The sequence below is a fragment of the Barbatula barbatula genome (genome assembly GCF_947034865.1).
Source record: "Barbatula barbatula genome assembly, chromosome: 12".
Taxonomy (NCBI): Eukaryota; Metazoa; Chordata; class Actinopteri; order Cypriniformes; family Nemacheilidae; genus Barbatula; species Barbatula barbatula.
The window spans coordinates 11,486,510-11,507,438 of NC_136775.1; the positions used below are offsets into that span (position 1 = coordinate 11,486,510).

Here is a 20,929-nt window from a genome sequence, read left to right on the forward strand (position 1 = left end):
AAAGTAAGTGGGAAGAAAGCAGTATTTAGCATCAGTCGATATGAAATGAGTTTGTGTCAATTTTATCCCCAAAAGCGCTGTTCGGCCCATGCAACTGGCATCATTATTTGTTATTATTATCATTTTCTGTCGATCGATTTTTCTTTCACATTGCTTTCAAAGCACGAATCATTTTCTCCACTCAAACGCTCTGTTGTCTGCTTCCTCTCAGTGTTTTTGAGATGTTCTGTGACCAACAACTGTTAAACTTCCATTTGCTTTCTTGTTTCTCTTTTTCATTGTTCCTTTTTGTTTTCATTTATCATTTGTCATGCGATTCTCTCATAGAGTTTAAGTTGTGTAGCTCAACAGTTAGGGAATAATTCATTCAGAAAGTTGCTGTGAATAAATATGATTGCCAAATGTACAAAAACTATTTAATGTCATATTTTCATATTTTGAAAACCTAAAAATTAGTTGACTAAAAAATGACAAGTAGTTGTGCTACAGTCTAGACAGTCCATTTTACTATCAAATGATTTGAAATTGACTCTAAATACAAAAATATAATTTATGCCATTTATGTCAACTAGTTTCATTGTTGCAGACAATTGTAACTTACTTTTCAAGAAGGCAGGGAGATTTGAAAAAAGAGGACATATCATTTAAAAGCTTAAGATCACTTGAAAAAAAACTTTTCATCTTAAGAACTTTTGATCTGAAGGCATATCCTTCACATTCAAACGTCCGTGTATGTAAATCACGTGAAAATGCAATCTGTGACAAAAACAAACTAAGACATTCCACACAAGAGTGCAACATGTTTGCAAAATAGCCTGTTAATTTGAAACAACCAGATCATTTCATGTTACTTAAATATTATCACATGTTACACAAATTATCATCTACCCTTCTTGTATTTTCCTGATACTGTATATTTGTATCATGTCTATGTATCCTTACCCCTGTATATCTATCTTTCTCTCTCAGGGCTGAAAGACGACCGCTTTCAGATGGTCCTTTTCTCGCCACAGCTGGTGCGGATAACATTAACTAATGTTAGTGTGTCTGATGAGGGTGGCTACTTCTGCCAGCTCTACACCAATGCCACACACCACCGGGTGGCTACGCTGTCAGTGGTGGTGCTCCCGGAGGTGCCCATAGTGGAGGTGAAGACAGAGGCGGTGGAGGGCGGACAGGTGGAACTTGCATGTGTTTCTCCACGGAGCAAACCTCCAGCAACACTGCGTTGGGTTCGCGACCGCAGAGAGATTCCTGGTGAGTGTGTCTCTCAATTACAGCTTTAAAATTGCAAGGTGATAAACAGAAGTGTGTGCGTATGGGCAGATGTGAATGTAATACAAAACCAACTTGATACATTCATATACTGTACGTGCACATGGCATACAACCATACAAGCAGCAGTGTACAGTATATACCTCATATTTAAACACATACAGGAGATCCCACATACATACAATATCGCAAGAGACATATGTGCATATTTGCTTTCTCTCTCTGTCAGACGTTCTGTCTTCACAGTAAATGTCATACATTTCTACTAACTCCTCTTCCAGACAGAAAGATGTGCATTGCCCCTCGCCCCTTTGCTCATTGGCACATTTTCTCCACTATTTCTTTATGTCACTCTGTTGAATTTCAAATGCATCTGTCCATCTGTGTCCCCTCGCTTGTGTGCAGAGAAGCGTTTGTCAAACACACACCCACACACTACTGTGCTAGAATCTGGATCCAGGTGCAGCCCAATCTGTGCCTTCCTTTCTTTACTGTCAACTGTGCTCTCTTTCCCTCTCTATCTCCCCCTTTTATTTCTCACTGCCATCACATTTGTTTTGGGTTTTTGTTTCAGCTTTTCTTTTTTGGGCTTTAAGAAGAAAAATACTGAGAAAAAGAAATGGAGAGAGAAAGAAAGAAAGAAAGTGCAGAGTCGGATTTTAGGCTCAGGGTTGTTAAAATATAAAGATTGATTGCAGACACAAGATAGATGCTCTTTTCCCCAAACCTAGTGAGCTGCCTACGGAGGCAGCATTTTAAAGACCTCATGAAATCGAAATTAGAGTTTTGTGGCTTATAGTCAATGTGCTTTAGCTTTGAAGCCATCTATATGCTAGTGTGCTCCTATACAGTTGCAAAATTACCTTTCGGTAGACGTTTTTAAAGGAATAGAAAGATTTACAGGAATCTGACTTCTGGGAAAAGAAGCCAAAAGTATTGATGACTCATCCTACACCAACTTTTGGCCAAGGAAATGCTCTGTAGAATAAAAATGTTACTCACCCCTAAATCACCAGAAGCTCAGTAGGAGGTAGAGAATTGTGTTAAATGGAAGTGGCCAAGGCAACTTGCACAAACTGAAATCATTTGCTGCCTATGTAGAGTGTTCCAGATTAGTCCCTTACGAGTGTCTTAAGATGATGCATTAGAAGAAATAGATCAAGTGTGTGTGTCTGTGTCGGCCTGCCCACAAAAGATTCAATGAGACATGTCTCGGATTAAGTTCAGATCTTTGAGCAACCCCTTTTCCACTTGAATAAAACTATCCTGCGATATCTCCCTTGTCACCAAAGATGTTCCTATAGCTCAGTTGGTAGAGTAAATATTTTTCTGTAGCTCATGGGTTTGATTCCAAGGAAGCACACATACTGATAGAATATAAAGCTTAAATGCACTGTAAGCTGTCTGTCAAACGTAGCAAGCATCCAGATTTCTCTTATAAATCTCTAAACTCTGTTAGTTTGGCTCTGTCCGCCTACACTTGACTCTCTTTAATCACCTCTTTTTCTCACTTTTAGTTTTTGTCCTTCATGCTGCACTTGTCACTTCTTTTTTCTTTATCAAATTAAAACATAGTAGTCTTGCAAGGAAAACGCAAGAATGTTCTGTGCAGCGTTCGCGGCTCACACTATCAAATTCATGCAGTCTGAAATAATCACGGCTATCACTCAATCTTTTTTAAACTATGCAACTAGGGTTAAAACGTCAAACATTTTTGAGAAAACCGACTTATTTAGTGCTGCTTTTCCTTCTTCCTCCTCTCTCTCTCCACTCTTTCTTTTTCCCAGGTGTGATCTCTCAGCAGGAGAATGGGAAGACTGTGAGCGTGTCCAACACTATCCGCATCCCCGTGGAGAGGAAAGATAATGGAGCGGCGCTGAGTTGCGAGGCGTTTCACCCGGCGCTCGTGGGACAGAAACGAGTTCGTCACTACAGCCTGGATGTACACTGTGAGCCAACAATGCCATCATGTTTCCATGACTATTGCCATATTAGACTGATTAGCTGTTGTTATTCGCTCGCTGAAGCCCCATCTGTTTAAACATGTTCACTTGGCAAGTCTCTAACAAGGTTTGTTTGTTTGTGTAACATCTTGCCTGCCATGATAAAGGATGAAAAAGATGACAGTAGATCCTGTAACACATCACAGTGTTGTTAAAAAAATGCTTGAAATATGATTCACAAAGTGATGGTTTTTTTATAAAACTTAATGAAAGAAACATATTCAGCTTGCCGTGGCTTATGGAGGGTTCAAGCATGACATTCATCTTGAGCTTGAAATTCCTCTTTTAGACTACTAAATTATTTAAGATATTACAATACTTAATACAAGTGAAGTGAATTGAAATAGAGGTGGTGATAGGTCTGGGCTAAGACGGCAGGATCGTTTTTTATACATAATATACAAAGTTATATAAACTTCAGTAGTAGTTTACAGCGTATAAGATGTGAATTCTAAGTTAAATTTTCCATCAATATAGATTCAATTTGACTGTTACTAATAATATTACTTGACTCAAGGCCTCCGCTTATAAAACAGGCACTCCAACACTGCTGTATGAAAGGCGTTACTGTATTTAAAGACAGTTTTTTGCTTTCTGAACCCACAGCGAGTTTGTATCAGACACCTGTTGACACCATGCCTAGATACTTCCCATCTCATCCTTCCTCTTTCCTCCCCTCTCTCCATCTTTCTCTTTATCTCTGCAGTTGCTCCTACAGTGAAAATCATTCCCCCTCCGGGCATCCTCAGAGAGGGAGACTCTCTCAGTCTTACCTGCGCCGTTACCGGAAACCCAATGTGAGTGCACACCACCGTGTTTGTTTTCCTTTCACTGTCGTTTCGGTTTGTGCGTGGGTGATTTTGATGGATGTGAAAGCTTGTGTGAAGTTCTGTTTCTACATGTGCTTTAAAAACGAATCATCTGAACCGGTCCCACAAGAGTGTCTTTCGTCTTTTGACGATCCAAAGTACTTACGATGGATCTCAATCTGGCCAAATTATAACAGTAGGGAAAAACCAGCACTGGACGTGACTCCCTTTCTTTTTCCAGCTCTTTCTAATTATCTGTCCTTGTCCCTCAGCGGCGCTGAGCATCAAGCCATTAAATCTCTCTGAAGGCTCGTAAACCACCGAGGCTGAAATGAAAGATGAAGGAATGGTGAGATAGAGAGAGGATGGATGAACTGCCAGTGTCAGTCAGTCAAACCTGAAGTAAAGGAAAAATCACTCCGAAGAATTTGGCAGTTGCTAGTGCATTGCGTTAGCAAGGTCGTGGGTTTATTTTCACAAGAACACGTATGCTGATGAAAGATGTATACTTTGAATGCGCCCGTGTGTCGCTTTGGATTAAAGCGTCAGCCAAATTCATAACTGTTAATATAAAACTGGTTTCTTTTCTAGTTGACAAGATCATAATTCTTCATTCAACCTTTCTATCAGAGTTGAGTTCAAATGTAAAGGATGTGCCGTCTCATGCTGAATTAAAGGGATAGTACAAAATTCTGTCATTTATTCACCCTTTTTTACATTTCAAACCTGCATGGCTTTCTTTCTTCCGCAGAAAACAAAGAAGATGTTGGTAATTGAACAATGGTGGTATCCATTCACTTCTATTGTTTGGACACAAACCAAAACCAATGTAAGTCAATGGGTACCGCTCTTATTTGGTTATCAACATTCTATAAAATATCTTTTGTATTCTGCAGAAGAAAGTCAAACAGGTTTGAAATAACAAGAGGGGTAAGTAAGTGATGACCGAATTTTCATTTTGGGGTAAACTATCCCCTTAATTCATGTTGTAAATATGCATTCTTAGTGTATTGGTGCCAATAGATCATCATGACGAGAGACTCAATACATGTTAATGATGTTTGTTGTTACGTTAAGAAAAATGTCTACATTAACATAGTAAAATCAGCTGTGTGCGGTTCATTGTTTAAGATAGTTGTTCTCATATGCATATGAGTAACACAAATGGGTCTCATTGCGAACAATGACCATGACCAGACTGATTTATGTGATCAGGGGTCCGGGAGAGAACAGAGCGCGTGAAACATGTAAATGTTTAATTGTAGGGACACGTTTGACGATTACGGGATGCAGTGATGAGAAATGAGAATAGACCGCCCACCCACAGGGAGCGTGCGTCTCTGAATGGGTGGAGATAAACGAGTGCCGTGATAGCAGGATGAGGGATGAGTCCAGATGCTTCTCTATGGTAGCTGAACTCATGGTACAGCACTTCGTGCTGCTTTGTTATGAAGCCATTACGATCCTGTTCGTCCGACATTAATCACCAATTAAACACTGTCTGCTTTTGTTGAAGGGGTGGGTTTATTATCCCGCAGTGCTTTGGCGGGCTTATCCTCGCTGTTTGTGGTCACGTGTGTGGGGGCGTGTATGTGACAGCGTGTGTGGTTCTGGGTCCTGTGAAGGCTGTAATTAAAAGTGCCCGGTGGGATTACGGTGGGTGATGATGGAGGGATTGTGTTCCAGTCAGCGTGGATGAAAGATGAGACGTTTCGCGTGGCTCAGAACAGAAGCCTAAGGCTTTTGCCCTACAGCTTCTGTGTATCTCCCGCCACTACGGATCACCTCACAGCTGCTTGTGTGTGCGTGTGTTTGGTAATCTCCTCCTTTCATGCTTGTCTCTGTCTGTCTGATGTTATCTGCTTGAACCGCTTGGATTTTTCTCTCCTCTCCTTTTTTTATATCTTATTAAGACATTTTTATCTTACCTGTGTTCTATTTACATTTTTCAATCTTATTATTTGGAGAAGGGTTTTTCCCATTTTCTTTCCTTTATGTCCTTTCCTTTCTTCATCGCTCTCCTTCATTCAAGCTCTTTTCACGCTTAACTGTTTTATTTCCATCTTTGGTTCCAATTGCTTCATTATTTGGAACCACCGTTTATTTTTCAGTACTTCAGGATGCAAATGAAACAGCATTTCAAGCTTCTTCTGTTTTCAAATCACATTTGTCTTCTCTTCTAGACCCCGTGACATCCAGTGGACACGGGTAAATGACACTCTTCCCGAGAGGGCGGAGAAAACCGGCAACATCCTCCATATGTCTCGCCTCAGCCAATCACACAACGGCACCTACCTCTGTCAGGCGCATAATAATTACGGTCGTGCAGCTGACCACTACACACTGCTGGTGTATGGTAAGGGAAAAAAAAGCACATTCATTTTGCCCTTTCTAAATTATTCATAACAGTCCACCCTCCATGCCTGTATCACTAGCCTTCAAATGGAATCTCGGTTTCAAAGCTGTTTAATATAACGGAACAATCCCGCATTTATCATGCGTCCTGTGCTTCTTCCGTCCTCCCCCTCTCGCCTATGTTTGCCCCCCTGTGGCCGTGCAGGGTACAGCACATTTGGTCACTGTGGACCCGCTTGAGGTGTGATCTATTTTGAAAGAGTGTAAGAAATTAGATCCCCAGAGGTTTCCCGCCTTTCTCTTTCTTTTTTCTCGTCTTTTTTTTTCACATGGTGGTGACAGCCATCAAACACGCTTGTTAATGAGAGAGCTCAGAGAGAGCCGGTGGGTGGGAATGTCATCTTTCATCCAGTCTCCATCCCTCGATCCCTCTCTCTTCTGCTCTTTGTCTTCAACAGATCTGTGTAGGTGAGCCTCTTAGCTTTGAAACTCCTCCGCACTTCACAGAATGCCCCTTTCTTTATATATTCCTTGCTTTGTTTTTTCTTCTCTCTCTCTCTCTCTCTCTCGAACACAAAACAGGCCTTTCTTTGTGTTCGTCTGTGAATTTCACATCAACCCTGTAATGGTTCGCTGGCCAGATGGGTATTTTGCTAGCTAGTGCTCAATCCCTCTAAAACAAGCAAACAGACCAGACTTAGGCCAGCTGAGGCATTCATTCTCAGTTTTAGCCTATGCACGCATCACCTGCTGGAGGTCTTGTGTTCGGTGTGGTGAAGTGGCTGATTGAGGGTGAATCAGCGATCTTTGTGACAGCTCAATGAAGCAGAGGGTGGAGGAGGGCTGATCTCAATATCTCACCGTTTCACACTGACAAACATTTTTCCCCACAGATTTATTGTCTGTCTGAAGTGACCACGAAGTGCAAAATGAGAAGCAAATAGCCACTTTGGGAAAGCGAGTGCGTGTTTTGAACAGAGTGTTGTTTAGAAAGTTGAGAGAGATGGTTAGAGAGAGAAAGATAGCAAGAGTGATGAAAACGAATACAAACGCCTTCAGCTGGTCTATAACCCTATATTAGTGAACAGCGCAGTTTTCAACATGATACATGCTGAGGATCAAACAAACTATTTAAAAGGAATAGTTCACCCAAAAAGGTCCTCTTTTCATCCTCAAGTTGTTTCAAACCTCTATAAAATTCTGTTGAACACACAATAAAAGATATTTTGAAGAATGCGGGAAGCCAAACAGTTCTAGAGCACAACTCACGACCATATTGCTTTCTTTACTACTATGGTAGTCAATGGGGCCTCAGAACTATCAAAAATTTTAACAACTAGAGGGCAAGTACATTCATTTAAATTTTTGAGAAAAAAATACTCTTTATACAATGTCGCACAATACTTGTATTAAATTATACAATAAATAATACCTTTAGCCCTCTTGAGACAAACAATGTACTTGTAAAATCAGCACATGCAATCATTTTAATTAGGCCCTAATAGAACTATTCAGTCTCAAAGGACATAAACAGCAGCGAGCTAGACAGCGGTAGAGAAAGCTCAGGAGACAGCCAAGTAAATAATTTGATATGAAGAGCGCCCGGTCCTGTCTTTGCCTAGAGCCCCAAAACCATTGAATTGGCCCTTTGGGAAAAGCAAAGGACAGAGTTGGAGGAGATTTTACACCTTTCCGTTTCCATCTAGTTGCATCTATATTTGTTGTTTTTATGTGGTTGGGATGGTTGCTCACGTTTAATAGCATACAAAACTCCCATTGGAAAGACCATGCAGGCAACAATGAAAACCATTATGTCTCCGAGAGGTCTTTACAAGTATAGTTTTCAAGTTCTGTGTGTGTGTGCTCACCTTGACGTATGCAGCCTTTTTAGTGGTCATAGAGTCAGACCTTGAAACCCCCCGGAGACGTGCTTATGTAGAACAGAAGCAGCACTTTGCCATGATTGACCTCGCTGCCAATAAAAGCCATTACGATCGAACTGCCTCAGAGAGCCGCCGAAATTGAAATGAATGGAGAGGAAAGCATGATGGAGGGAGAGATGGAGGCAGCGTTGCTCGCTGGAGAGATGCAGACAGTAATGAGCTGGAGCTCTAATTGGGAGAAACAACACAGGCGATTAATTAATGAAGTGAAACTCGGTAAAAGGGCTGAAAATGGAAAATGTGAGCGAGAAAAGGAAGGGTAATTTGAAGATGTCTTTTTTGGATGTCATGATATGAATATAAAGTGGTGCCGAGTCGACGAAAGGGACGCGGCCTTTGAGCAGAGAGGTAATAGGTGAGAGATTTAAATGGACCTTATGGACTCCTATAAGGCGCTAGAACAAAGATTATGAAGATATACTTTGGTTGTATAATGTCGGCTCAAAACCCTAAGTCCCCAAAACTCAGGGAACAACATCTCTGACATCTGTGTGATGAAATGTTTATAAGGTTTCAGACTGAGCCGTAATGATGCACGGGAAGCAGGAAGGAAGAAACGCCTTTTTCAATGGCAGTTATGGGAGAAGTGCTAGAAAATGTAAGAAATGCCATAAATAAAAAGTGAGAGCTGAAAAGAGATGAACGGAAAACAGCGGATGGGATATAATAAAAGAATGTAAATGATTAAAGATCCTGGCTGTTTCGGGAGGCTGTGACTTTGGCACACAAATGGTTTCAGTTGTTTATTTTAAATTTAGAATAAACTAAATTATATATAATTTTTTCTTAATTTCTGCACTGGTTTTACACACAAATGTGTTCGTACGCACTTACAAGAGTGACACCCATGAGAAGAGAGGAAGAGAGATGATTATCTTCTCTCCTCCTTCTGAACATGTAGTGTTGGTCTCAAGATATTGATGGGTGCCCGGTTATCGATTGGCCTGGTACTCATTCTGTTCATCCATCTGAAGGCCACACACATACCCACTGAAAAAAAGAGTTATTGCTCTGGCTTATATATAAAGGTGATAGACTCATATGCAGATGGAAGAAAGAGTAGCTGTGAGCCTCTGAGAGGAACAAGATGGAGCGAGAAAGAGTGATGAGGCTGGTGCTTATATTAGAGGTGTGGAGGATGGTGAGCACAGCAGAAAGATTGATGATCTTGGGGACGGAGGGATTGAAGATTACAGTGAGAGAGAGAACAGAACCCCGGGTGCATCGTAACTGCAGTATTTTTCAGCGGTGAGGAATTGAGGGGCGTCACAGGAAGTTGCTGCACCCTGCTGGCTGCAAATGTAACCCACACAGAGACCCTTGACCCCAACCTACCCTTTCTCTCTCTCTCACACACACACACATACAAAGACTACCATGTCTCATTTTTAATGTGTTTTTCACTGCATGAGCTCTAATTTAGTTGCAGTAGTTTGTAAATAACCCTGTGTCACTGCCATTCCCTTGTAGTGTCTGTCTCACCCACCTCTCATCCCACCATTGTCCATCCCACCCCTCCATCCTTCAGGTTTTCAGAGGAATATAAAGGTAACCCTTCCTCCATCACCTCTCCTCCTCTGATCTTCATCCCATCCCTTGAGCTTACTTTCTTAAAGGAACAATTCACCCCAAAATGAAAATTCTGTAATTTACTCAAAGTTGTTCCAAATCTGTTTAAGGTTCTTTGTTCTAATGAACACAGAGAAAGATATTTGAAAGAATGCTTGTAACCAAACATATTAGGATAATTGCTTCATACATTTATTTGTTCTGTTGAACACAAAATAAGATATTTTGGAAATGTAGGAAAGCAAAAAGTTCTAGGGCACTTTTGACTACCATTGTAATGTTTATGCAGATAGGCCTAGTAGTCAATGGTGGCCAAGAACTGTTTGGTAACATGCAATCTTCCAAATATATTTCTCTGTGTTCGTCCTAAACAAAGACATTTATACAGATTTGGAACAGCTCGAGGGTGAGTAGATGTTGACAGAGTATTTATTTTTATGTGAACTGTCCCTTCAACTGATATTTTCTTGCACCAAAAACATTTCTTTCCCATTCCTTCTGTCTTAGAAATAAGAATGTTTTTGCTAATGTTACTTTTATGCTTTTTCATGTTTTTCTCCACGATTTATTTTTTACAATTCAATATCTCTCATTGGCTTGTGTTGATTGTTCAATGTTTAAAATAAAACAAGACTGATTATGTTCTTGTAATACTTGCATGTATTCTGAATCATGATTGATGTTTCAGTAGCTGTCTTTGACCTGAACACTGAAAGCAGAAGCTACCTTTATATTCATATTATATGCATATTACTGTCAATGTTCTCAACATCTATTTGCATCTACTGCCTTCCAACGCTCTTTTATTTTAACTTAAATGTTAACACTACTCTTTTGCTGCCTCACAAACACTGATATTACCTTAAGGAATTGCAAATCTTGTTTTCCAACTTATTCTGACTAAACACAAGTGAATTCCTTTGCTGACTGCTCTGAATGCTTACCTTCAAATCAGCTTTCTTCCATATGTTTTCGTCTCATTGTTATTTTCATGTGTTTATGTGTTTATTATTGTTCCTTAAGATGCATGTGCACACACTTCTATTGTCTTCTAAGTGTCCTTGTCATCTGAAGCACCAGCGCTGCTCTCTGGAGTATCTGCAAAGCTGCTGTTCCCTGTTTCTTGTTAGCATTTCAGAGTCTATGAACAGAAGAGACGTTTTCTAAAAGGGGAAAGAAAGCGCGGCCCTTACATTTATAATGTTGTGTGAAGTGGGGTCGTGTCAGCAGAGAGCCCTTGAACCGCCCACCCCACAGAGCTCCAGACAGTCTTTACTTTTCTCCATAGCTTTAGCACACTGGCTAAGCGAAGTGTTGTGCAACACTGCACAACGCTCACACATTTGGTCTTATCGCATTTGAAGTGTCGTTTCACTGATCATACTTTCCAGCATTAGAAATGTGTCCTGGATAATTACATATCAAGATTTGTATATTTGTGAACTCTGGGTTAATGTAATTATTTGCATATTTATGAGGTCAAATGAGAAAAGCTCACAACTTGTTTTAATATCTACTTTTCCATCCGTGAATTTTTTTCTATCTCCTGAAACCTGCAAAAAAACTAAAATTGCAATAAAAACTCTCTTTTTTTAAAAAGGTTGAACCTAAAAAAACATTGCTGTTCAATATCTCATTTTACTCGCAATAAAACTAAACACAGCTGTGAAAATGTTCTTTGACTGTTTATTTTATGATTGGTCAGCTGTTGCTAACGATTGTAGTATTTTGACATTCCAGAAAAAAATGTAAATCATCTTTTTTCACAGACAGCAATGAACTATTGAGAAAGCTAATAGTGACTTCAAGTCTTCTGCTTCTCAGAACAATCTGAAGTTGATACTTAAACGAAACATAACTGGGCACTTTAAGAGCCATGAATGAGCAATCTCTCAGCAATAAACCTTCATTCAAAGAAAGATTTCACACTGGTACTTTTGCCATTGGTGTTCAGTGTTGGGTGCAAAAGAGAGTGATCATAAGAAGAGATCATAACCTAGAGTTAAGAACTGTGTGAAAAGTCTTATTCTGTCCATTTGACCTGCAGAAGATTATATCACATCCGTTCAAACATTTTCATTTCATGCACGTCACAGTGAAGAGTCACAGAATCTATCACCTATGCTCTCTTTTCCTTTATGGCCTTCTCTCTCAGTACCTTCCTTATGGTCAATCTCTCTCTTTCTTCAATCTGTGCAATTTTCCATCTAATTCCTAAGTTGCTGTTCTTCGCATTTTTGCTCTCTTTGCCAGCCAGTGAGAGCTGAAAGGATGAAAGCAATGTTTTCTTGAACAGATGGAGAGAGAAAGACAATAACAGGCGGAGAAGCAGTGCACTTCAGACACAAAGGCAGTGTTCTTGCTTTAATGTCACTTGCTGGTGCTGGGTGACTGGCTCCCTGAGAAGTTTCTGCGAGACAGGGAGCGCTGTTAATTTTTCATGGTCTCCTAATGAAGCCTCGCTTTCTCCAGACCTCCCACTCTTTCTTAAAGTGTTTTTTTTGTTTAATTGTTGTGTTAAACATTGTTGTGTTAAAAGACAACTATTACAAATATATGTGGTTGCTTTTTCAGAACCTTATGGAACCATTTCTTGTCACTGTTGTTGACTATTTTGCTACAAGCAATGCTTTCCTCGTTTGTCCGTCTTTAATGTCTGTCTACCACTTCCATTCATCATGTATCCTTGTCTTGTTCTCTACCCACTACTGTGTGTGCAAACAGGTTGTTCAATATTTAAGTGTGTTGTAGGCTTATATGTTGATGGTTCTGAGTCAGCCTCTATTTGCATCTCATGGTTTCCTATCCGTCAAAAATGTGACTGAATATTAAATACATATCAAAACGCACACACACTCACACACTTCTTCTTCCACCCATCCACCATCAGCAATCTTTCCCTATTATTCACTATGTTCAGATAATGAAGCGTTATGTTAAATGCATTTTCCATAATGTTTTCCCATGTTCTCGTTGTCGTTATAATTCAAAAGCTGAAGTTCTGTTCTTTATTTGTGTGATTTAGACCCCGGGGCAGTGGTGGAGACCCACAGTGCAGTTCCGTATGCAGTGATAGGGGGCATCCTGGCTCTGCTGGTCTTTACTATTATCTGCGTGCTCATCGTCACCATCTGGTGCTCCGTCCGACAGAAAGGTGACCTCCTCTGTCCACACGCACTTAACCGCACGTGACACACTGACACCTTGCTCTCCATGGTCAGAAAAGCACAAATAAATATATAATTATAGCCTACAAAGAGAGAGATGGCAAATATTAAAGGAAATGAAAAAAAGCACAGGGGTGTATGGGAATGTAATATAAAAATGTAAAAAAAAAACTTTTTCTTCTTTACCAATTTTTAGACATTGTAAGCTGTCTTACCTCTTTTGTGCAAGAGGTCAGATTTCTGCTTCTATCGAAGCACAGTAGATGCTGATTGGAACATGCTCGCATCATGCTGGGATAATTTGCACATTGATATGTTAATTTTTAACTGTTCATGCTCCAAACAAATCTAAAATGGATCAAGAGGTTTAAACTTTCCACAGTTATATCATAGAATTTTGATTTTGAAGGTGTGCGCACATCAGCTATTTTACATACCGTTTAGCCCTTAACTGTTTGTACTCCAGTACGAATTCAGAGTCTGAACTGTTTGTTTTATATTGTTTATTTTTCAGTGTTGAATCTTTCATTGTTAAATGTTGACTGTTGCATGGATCCAAGACTTCATTCCTCTGTTATGAATAATCGTATCTATTGGTTTGTAACCATCAATTTTTAAAAACAAAGAATGAATAATCTGAAGCGATCAAGTGAGCTATTATTCATTTGTAAAGCATTTAATTATCTGGCTTATCTAAAAAGAAACTTAATTTTAATTATAATCATAAACTATAATTCACAACTGTTGAGTTTATTGTTATATTTGAATCTAGCATTTTGGGGTTAAAACAACACAGCCTTGTTTAATTTATAACCCAGTTATTGGGTTCGTCCCTTTTTGATCCAAGTGCTGGATTTGAAAATACCCAACATTTGTTTATATTTCAAATGATTTACACCGTGATGTAAAATTTCTGATCATATTGGAATATACATCCCACCTCTGCCGCAAGAGAATGATGGATGAGTGAAGACCCGGCAGGAAAGAATAGTTGGTGTAGAGACATCTTGTATTCCTGAGGGCAAAGCACACATAAAAAGAGCGCATGTGTTAGGGTGAGAGGAGAGGCTGTGACAGAACTGTTATATAGCGATCTAGCCCAGGGAAACGTAGGCATAGCCCTTATGTTTAATTGCCTTCATTCGCCAACCGTGTCGCGCCGCATCTCTAAAGAAAACTTAATTACCTCATCCCTGCGCTGCTTTAAGAACTTCTGGTCATCTCAGTATGTCACCATTTCCAATAAAGATCACAGCACCTACAAATTGGGGGCAGAGGCCGGGGAAGGGAGGGACCAGAGCCCACCTGCCAATCAATGTCAGAAGCATTTACTTCATCCATCAGCGCAGAGACTGAGAGCATTAGGGTTGATTCTGTCTAACCTTGAGCTGGCTGGCAATGCAGAATGGAAGTGATTAATCGGAAGCTTCGTATAGGGGATGAGGAAGTGGGACATTAAAACCCCTGAAGCATTGTCCTGGACGCACATGGCCTGTGACACCACAGGTTTTGTAATGACCCGATCAGCCTCTGCTTTACACTTAGAAATAAAACCTCACGTACATAAGATCGATTTTTTAATTAAACACTGTTGTGCCGGTACCATGGTTATTAGAGTTATTTGTCCCAGTGCCACAAAGACAAAACTGTTGGCTCATATAATGATGGGAATAAAAGGTTATATTGTACTGGGTTGCTGACTATGCGGTTCAATTTTAGGGACGATTATACCTTCAATTAATTTTGTAATGAATTAAAAGTTGAAGTGCGTAAGGTTCCAAGTTACAGTAGAAGACTTTTGCTGGTCCTGCAGAAGAAGCCCACGCTGTTTTCCTGTTTGGCAGATATATGCCACACAGGTAATGAAGATTTAGATGTGTATGTGAGGTATTCAACACGGCCTCATCAATCCCCCAGAGGCCAATTAGTTTTCAGCAGACAGACTGAAGGAAAGACAAATGCGTACTCTTCGGTATAGCAGAAGATGCAAGACAAACCATAAATATGACTATTTTGCATAAAACTGATATACGTTAAATAAAAAAACTGTTGGATATAAAATATTGTAGTATACAATGAACAATAAAAATGTGAATTCATGAGCTAAAGGGATAGTTCGCCCGAAAATGATAATTCTGCCATCATTTACAGACCTCATTGTCATTTTAAACCTGTATGACTTTCTTTCTTCTGCAGAACACAAAAGAAGATATTTTAAAGAATGTTGGTAACCGAACAGCGTCAGTACCTATTGCCTTGCATTGGTTTTGTGTCCATACAATAGAAGTCAATGGTTACCGCCCTGTCTCTTTCAGACAGGAAATCTAAGCTATAAAATATAAAGAAATGTTACAATATCTGTCTCTTTATCTTCTAGGTTCATATTTGACTCATGAGGCCAGTGGGTTGGATGAACATGGCGAGGTGCAGGAGGCGTTCCTCAACGGCAACGATGCCAGCCAGGGCAAGAAGGAATACCTACTGTAGCACCGCCCTAGTGGATCCCTTCAGAAACACTGGACCACAACAGACTGCACAACACAACCACACACAACGTTCCCAAACAGACACACCAACACCATGACAAACGGAGGGAAGCATCACAATCGTGCCATATGAAGATGGAGTGGGACGGAGAGGAAGGAGACTTTAATGGAAGAGGCCGGAAAAAGAGAACAAGTAAAAGAGAGAGAGAAGGAGTAAAGCCAAGATAGCAGGATAATTATTATGATAGAAAGAGATGCGAGGAACCACAAAGACCATCTCATCTCTCACATACAGTTGTGTGTAAGATTGAGACAACTAGCTGTAATTATAGGGCCGGGAGAGAAAAGTGTCTATTCGAAATGGGCTGATCCATAACGGGCCGGGACAGCATCGCTGCAGGAAGCCGCAAGGGTTTATGAGCTATTGAATGTCCCAACGTGAGCAAATTGAAATACCGTGCATTGCCGAAGCATTTGGGCTTCAGATAGCCTACTGAACTAGTAGAAAATACACCAGTACCAGCGCTGAGAGCTCAGAGACGCCCCTCATAAACTTTTCATACCGTGCTATCACCGTGTTTCATGCGGCGACTCCATTATCTGCTCATGTTGGCCAAAACTCACCTCACATAATCGCTTCCTGAAGATTTAGTGTTCGTGCCGAAAGACGGTCCCTCATTTTCATCCTCTCTCTCTGCGATTCTCCGTTTCCTCCTCTTGGATTTTTCCTCCTCTCCGTCCTCTATCTCTCCACTTTTGTTTGTTAATAATTAAGGCATTAGACGTGTTCTCTTTTATGAGTGGAATGAACTGAACGGCTCGAACTGAAACTGTAAAAAGGGGCTTAATTATGGCGAAGCGTCAAAGTGAATGACGAAGCTTGCCTTGCATTAGAAAAAACAAGAAGGGGTTGGAAGAGAACGTTCCAGTAATGAAACAATTTTTGATTGCTACCACACAAAACACTTACACGATGAAACATATCTCAGAACTCATTATTTGTATGAAACACAAAGTCTACAAAGTTACATTTCTCTTTTAAGAAATCAGTACAAAAAAAATACTTTCTTTTGCGCGCATTACAGAGCGATGCTATCGTACTAACACAGAATATTAGCTTAGAGGTGCAAAACTGAACAAACTACTGTTACGTCATCTTTAAAAAGAAACTAAGAAAATTACAAAAAATATATATTTTGTTTGTCTTAAAGAGATATCTGAGGTCTTAATTGTTTTTATTCATTATTATTTGGACTATTATGATCGTTGTTATTGTTATTATTATTCTTACTGTTATTATAATTGTAAATGTTATAAATTGTATACTTTCCATGCTTCAGTTTGACCAGTAGAAACAGCTGTGTGCCCACTTTTCTCTCTCCTCTCTTTCATCTTTCTAGACCTTTCTATCCTCTTCGTGTCTTTCTTAGAATTTGTCCGTCACCTCTTTGTCTTTCACTTCCTGTTTATTTTATAGTCTTTGCGTCGCTGTTGATATAGCTAACTGTACATCTTTATAGGGGAAAGATACAGAGCACGACAAAATAAAAACACTTAAAATAATCTCATGTGAATGTCTGACTTTTCTCAACCTTACTGACTTCCTGTAATGTTTTGTAAAAAGACACATTGATACAGTTGTACAGGTGGCAACAAAAAGTAGGGAGGATATTTAAATTAGCTGAAGCAGCGACAGAATAATAAAATGAATAAAGATGGAAAACCCAGTGACTGAGATGATGGATCATGTGGATGCAGGAGAAGACAGACAGTGAAAGACAAACTAGGTGTATTAAAATATGAAGCCTCCATTATTCCAGAGCAATCAATATACAATTGTGTCGAAAGTCACTTGCTGAGCGCTGAGGGGGGGCGGGTGCATCTAGATTTGAAAGCAGAAGGGAGGATGAGAGATCAATGTGTTTGTCCTTTATTGATGGAGAGGCACTGCAGAAGCCAGTCATAAACAGTAAGTGTCACATGACAATCAAAGCGCACACTGCATTCCCTGCTGTTCTGCTTGCTTTGAGCTATTGCATGGCCTTCTTGGATATAGAAGGACATTCGCTCGAAATATTTGTATAACTGCTTTGCCAAACACAATCAAATAGATCAAATAGATATGGACAGGCAGAAGATGGCTTCCGCCCTCCTTCTCAAGCAAACAAATGGAGAATTTAAATGAAAAGTGACAGCATAGACATCTGAAGTTATCATCAATTTAGTTTATAGGACCCAGCCAAATTTGGCTGACGTAAGTCACGGCAGATCCACGGTTTGTTGCTCAAATACAACATCAGAGTTTCCTTTAGCTTTATCCAGGCAAGGACAAAGATCATTGTATTCTCTGTATGAAGGATTTGAAGCTTTCGTGCTTCTGGTAATGACCCCATTCAAGGAGATGTGGATTAGAGCAGGTGTGATGAATTGACTGAAGCTGCTCCGGTGATGGAAAATTGTCATATTGGCAACAAGCTAAAGGCTCTCGAGCGAAATGAACAATTGAATGTGCTTTCAGTCACAGAAAGGTTTTACTTGTTTTTTCCTTTTGACAGCGTGTTTTCACTCAATACTTCACCCCAGTTTTGAGGTTAGCGCACAATGCAATGAGAAAGAGTACAAGCTCATATTTTCACCAAGAGAAAGATGGCAATCAAGAAATTAACAAAAAAGACAAATTACAGCCTCAGAGTTCGGCCGGTGGAGTGTTAAAAAAATAAACCGGGACGTTAGATTGAGGATTTCATGCTTGAAACAGATTGATAATGGGTGGTTTGGAACTGAGAGCGCGAGACGGCGCAAGGGGAGGAGAAGAATCAAGGAGGAGAGCAACACAAATATACAGATACAAAAGGAGCCGTTTCTCACACCGGCGCAGACACAAGTGAGCAAAAAGAATAATCCAATTAGTGTGAAACGGGGCTTTCATTCAGGCTCCACGTAAGAAGTGTGCATTTAATCAAAACCGCTATGGAATCCTGTTTTCTCTGGGAGTTATTGAGTGGTTCATTATTCGCAATGTATTCATACAGTCTTTCCCACTTGATATGCTATTATAGTGCTTTTAATTAAACATTAGATCAACCCAAAAGCTTACAGTACAGTGGTTTTAAACACTGATGTGATACATTTTAATGTATTATATTTAATTATTGACTAATTCATATAACGGTCCTCTGGGACTGGTGGGTACATGGTCCTGAGGATCCCATTTCTGAATTGTTTACTTTGACCGTTAATACTGGAGGATCACTGATATTAGAGATGGCAACAATACGAGGGTTTTGCAACATGACAGGAATTACAACAAGTTTAACATTGTTTATAATGCAAATAGACTGCAGAAACCCTGGCATCTTACATACTGTATAACTTGAAAGCCCAGATGACAGGTTTTGTTGCTTAACGTCTGCTGTTTATGTTTCATTTAGGAAATAAAAAAAGACAAAGATGACAATTATAGATGTGCAGTAAGATTTGTATTGTATATATTATTTTAAAAATCGATAACCCAAGTTATACGTAAGCAAAGTCTCCACTTAATCTCATTTCAGAAAAGAATTAGATATTAAAGAAATCTAATGTGCAGTGTTTCTGTTCTATAAGTGTACTCTACAGATAATAGCTGTTTAAGTGCCCTCTTCAAATCTCATGACAATACACCCCTGGGGATACTTTGCCTTGAGAAGTTGGACCAGAAGAACAAAAATCTTTTACTGAATAGAATGCATATCACAGACTTCACATGGAGGTGAAGGAGGTGGTCAGGTGGGCACAGATAACAAGCAGAACTCATTGCCTACCTGCTGTGAGTCGCTGTGAGGAGGAGAGGAGGCACAATGCTATAGATATTCCAAAGTATGGAATCCATAATAGAAGATCATTTTAATCCAGTGGCATTTGGAGCGAAGAGGTACAAAGCATGGGTGATATGGAGGGGCAAGCAAAGCATTAGGGAAATTGAAAAAAAAAACAAAGAGTGAGACTGAGCTTTTTTTAGAGTATGTAGCACTTACGTGAAATTGCAACAGACACATGAGAACAGAACATGACCAAGAGAGGTGTAAAAAACACGGTGATGCCTAAAAATTGTCTAAAAAGAATTAATTGAGAACAATGTCTAGGGCAAAGACCTTCCCATTGGTTTCTGTAGATCTCAGCATGAGCGAAGTGTTCTCCACCAGGAATTTCACTGTACAGCAAGAACTCCCTGATTTCAGAGCAATCCTGTGGGTAAGGCCGTTTGACAGCATATCCTTTGCTTCAGACTGTTTGTCCAGTTTAGGTCCTGCTGTGCCTTCTTTCTGAGCAGCTCTCCGGGTGTCAGGGGAGCTTGAAAGGATGAACTGGCCAAAGGCAGCGATAAGCCAGCACAAAACCCATATGAGTCACTAAGCCTTCATATCTAAGAAACTCCAGCACTATCTGAATTTTACTGGTAGGCGGAGTCAGCGAAATTTAATACTCTGATTTTGTAGTCAGCACAAATATGTCTTTAGGTTATTTAATTTTGCTATATGCAAGAATAAAAATAGCTCAGTTAATTCACGGCAACAGTGTTGCATATGTCACTTCTAGACCCACCTGTTCTTAAGTCGGTATTGAAGGTGTGCGACGAGGGTGAGCAGGAGCACCAGATACATGGTGAGCTGCCTATTGTTGAGGGTGGGATCATATGATTGCACTGCTAGCAGGCACACGTTAGCATTTTCCAAATGATCTATTCTGCCTTTAAAGTTACACACAGATTTAATTTCGACTTTTGAACACATTTACTGCAAAATGATAAAACCGATCTACTCACCACGTAGCTTATTAGAGAGAGAGACACGGTAATGATTCTTGATCAAAGATGTAGGGGTGTGGCTATAATTAGTCTCAGCCAATGGACCAAACAAACACTGTTTGGCAGTGACATGAAAATCCTGGGCACATATTTTGACATAAAGTTGAATAATTAAAAATATATACAAAATTATATATATATATATATATATATATATATATATATATATATATATATATATATATATATATATATATATATATATATATATATATATATATATATATATATATATATATTAAGCTTACTGATGTTTTAAATATTATTGTGGGTTTCAAAAGATGATAGAAGGATCTTCGTAAACAACTAAGATTCAAATACTTGAATGCATGTTTTATGTAGGACAGCAGTTTGCACAAATTCTATAGACCCAGTGTGGCCCATATACAGTATGTAACAGCTCCTTCCCCGTCTCTTTCTCTCCGCCAAGAAGCTCTTGGCCTGAAAAAGGTTGAAGACCTTTGAATCAATTATTG

General features: G+C 39.6%; 1 protein-coding gene and 1 long non-coding RNA gene across 4 annotated transcripts in view; one reads left to right on the forward strand and one right to left on the reverse strand.

Moving 5' to 3' along the window:
- The window catches only part of cadm4 (cell adhesion molecule 4), a 95,042-nt gene extending 77,878 nt beyond the window's left edge, over positions 1-17,164 (forward strand). The window contains exons 3-9 of one of the 3 annotated variants that reach the window (XM_079469576.1): positions 970-1,257; positions 3,063-3,224; positions 3,985-4,075; positions 6,271-6,443; positions 9,856-9,933; positions 12,980-13,108; positions 15,499-17,163. In XM_079469576.1, the coding sequence (XP_079325702.1) occupies positions 970-1,257; positions 3,063-3,224; positions 3,985-4,075; positions 6,271-6,443; positions 9,856-9,933; positions 12,980-13,108; positions 15,499-15,608 (1,031 nt within the window). In that variant the 3' untranslated portion in view covers positions 15,609-17,163. Of the gene's footprint in view, positions 1-969; positions 1,258-3,062; positions 3,225-3,984; positions 4,076-6,270; positions 6,444-9,855; positions 9,934-12,979; positions 13,109-15,498 lie in introns of all 3 variants that reach the window. The other 2 variants (XM_079469577.1, XM_079469578.1) reach the window with 2 other exon arrangements.
- Positions 11,622-19,933, reverse strand: LOC306901650. Its single transcript, XR_013787387.1, has 5 exons — positions 19,624-19,933; positions 19,411-19,449; positions 14,062-14,136; positions 13,337-13,412; positions 11,622-13,204 (listed from the first exon to the last, which is right to left on the reverse strand). It is a non-coding gene; the product is annotated as an uncharacterized lncRNA (long non-coding RNA).
- Between the last annotated feature and the right edge of the window lie 996 nt (positions 19,934-20,929).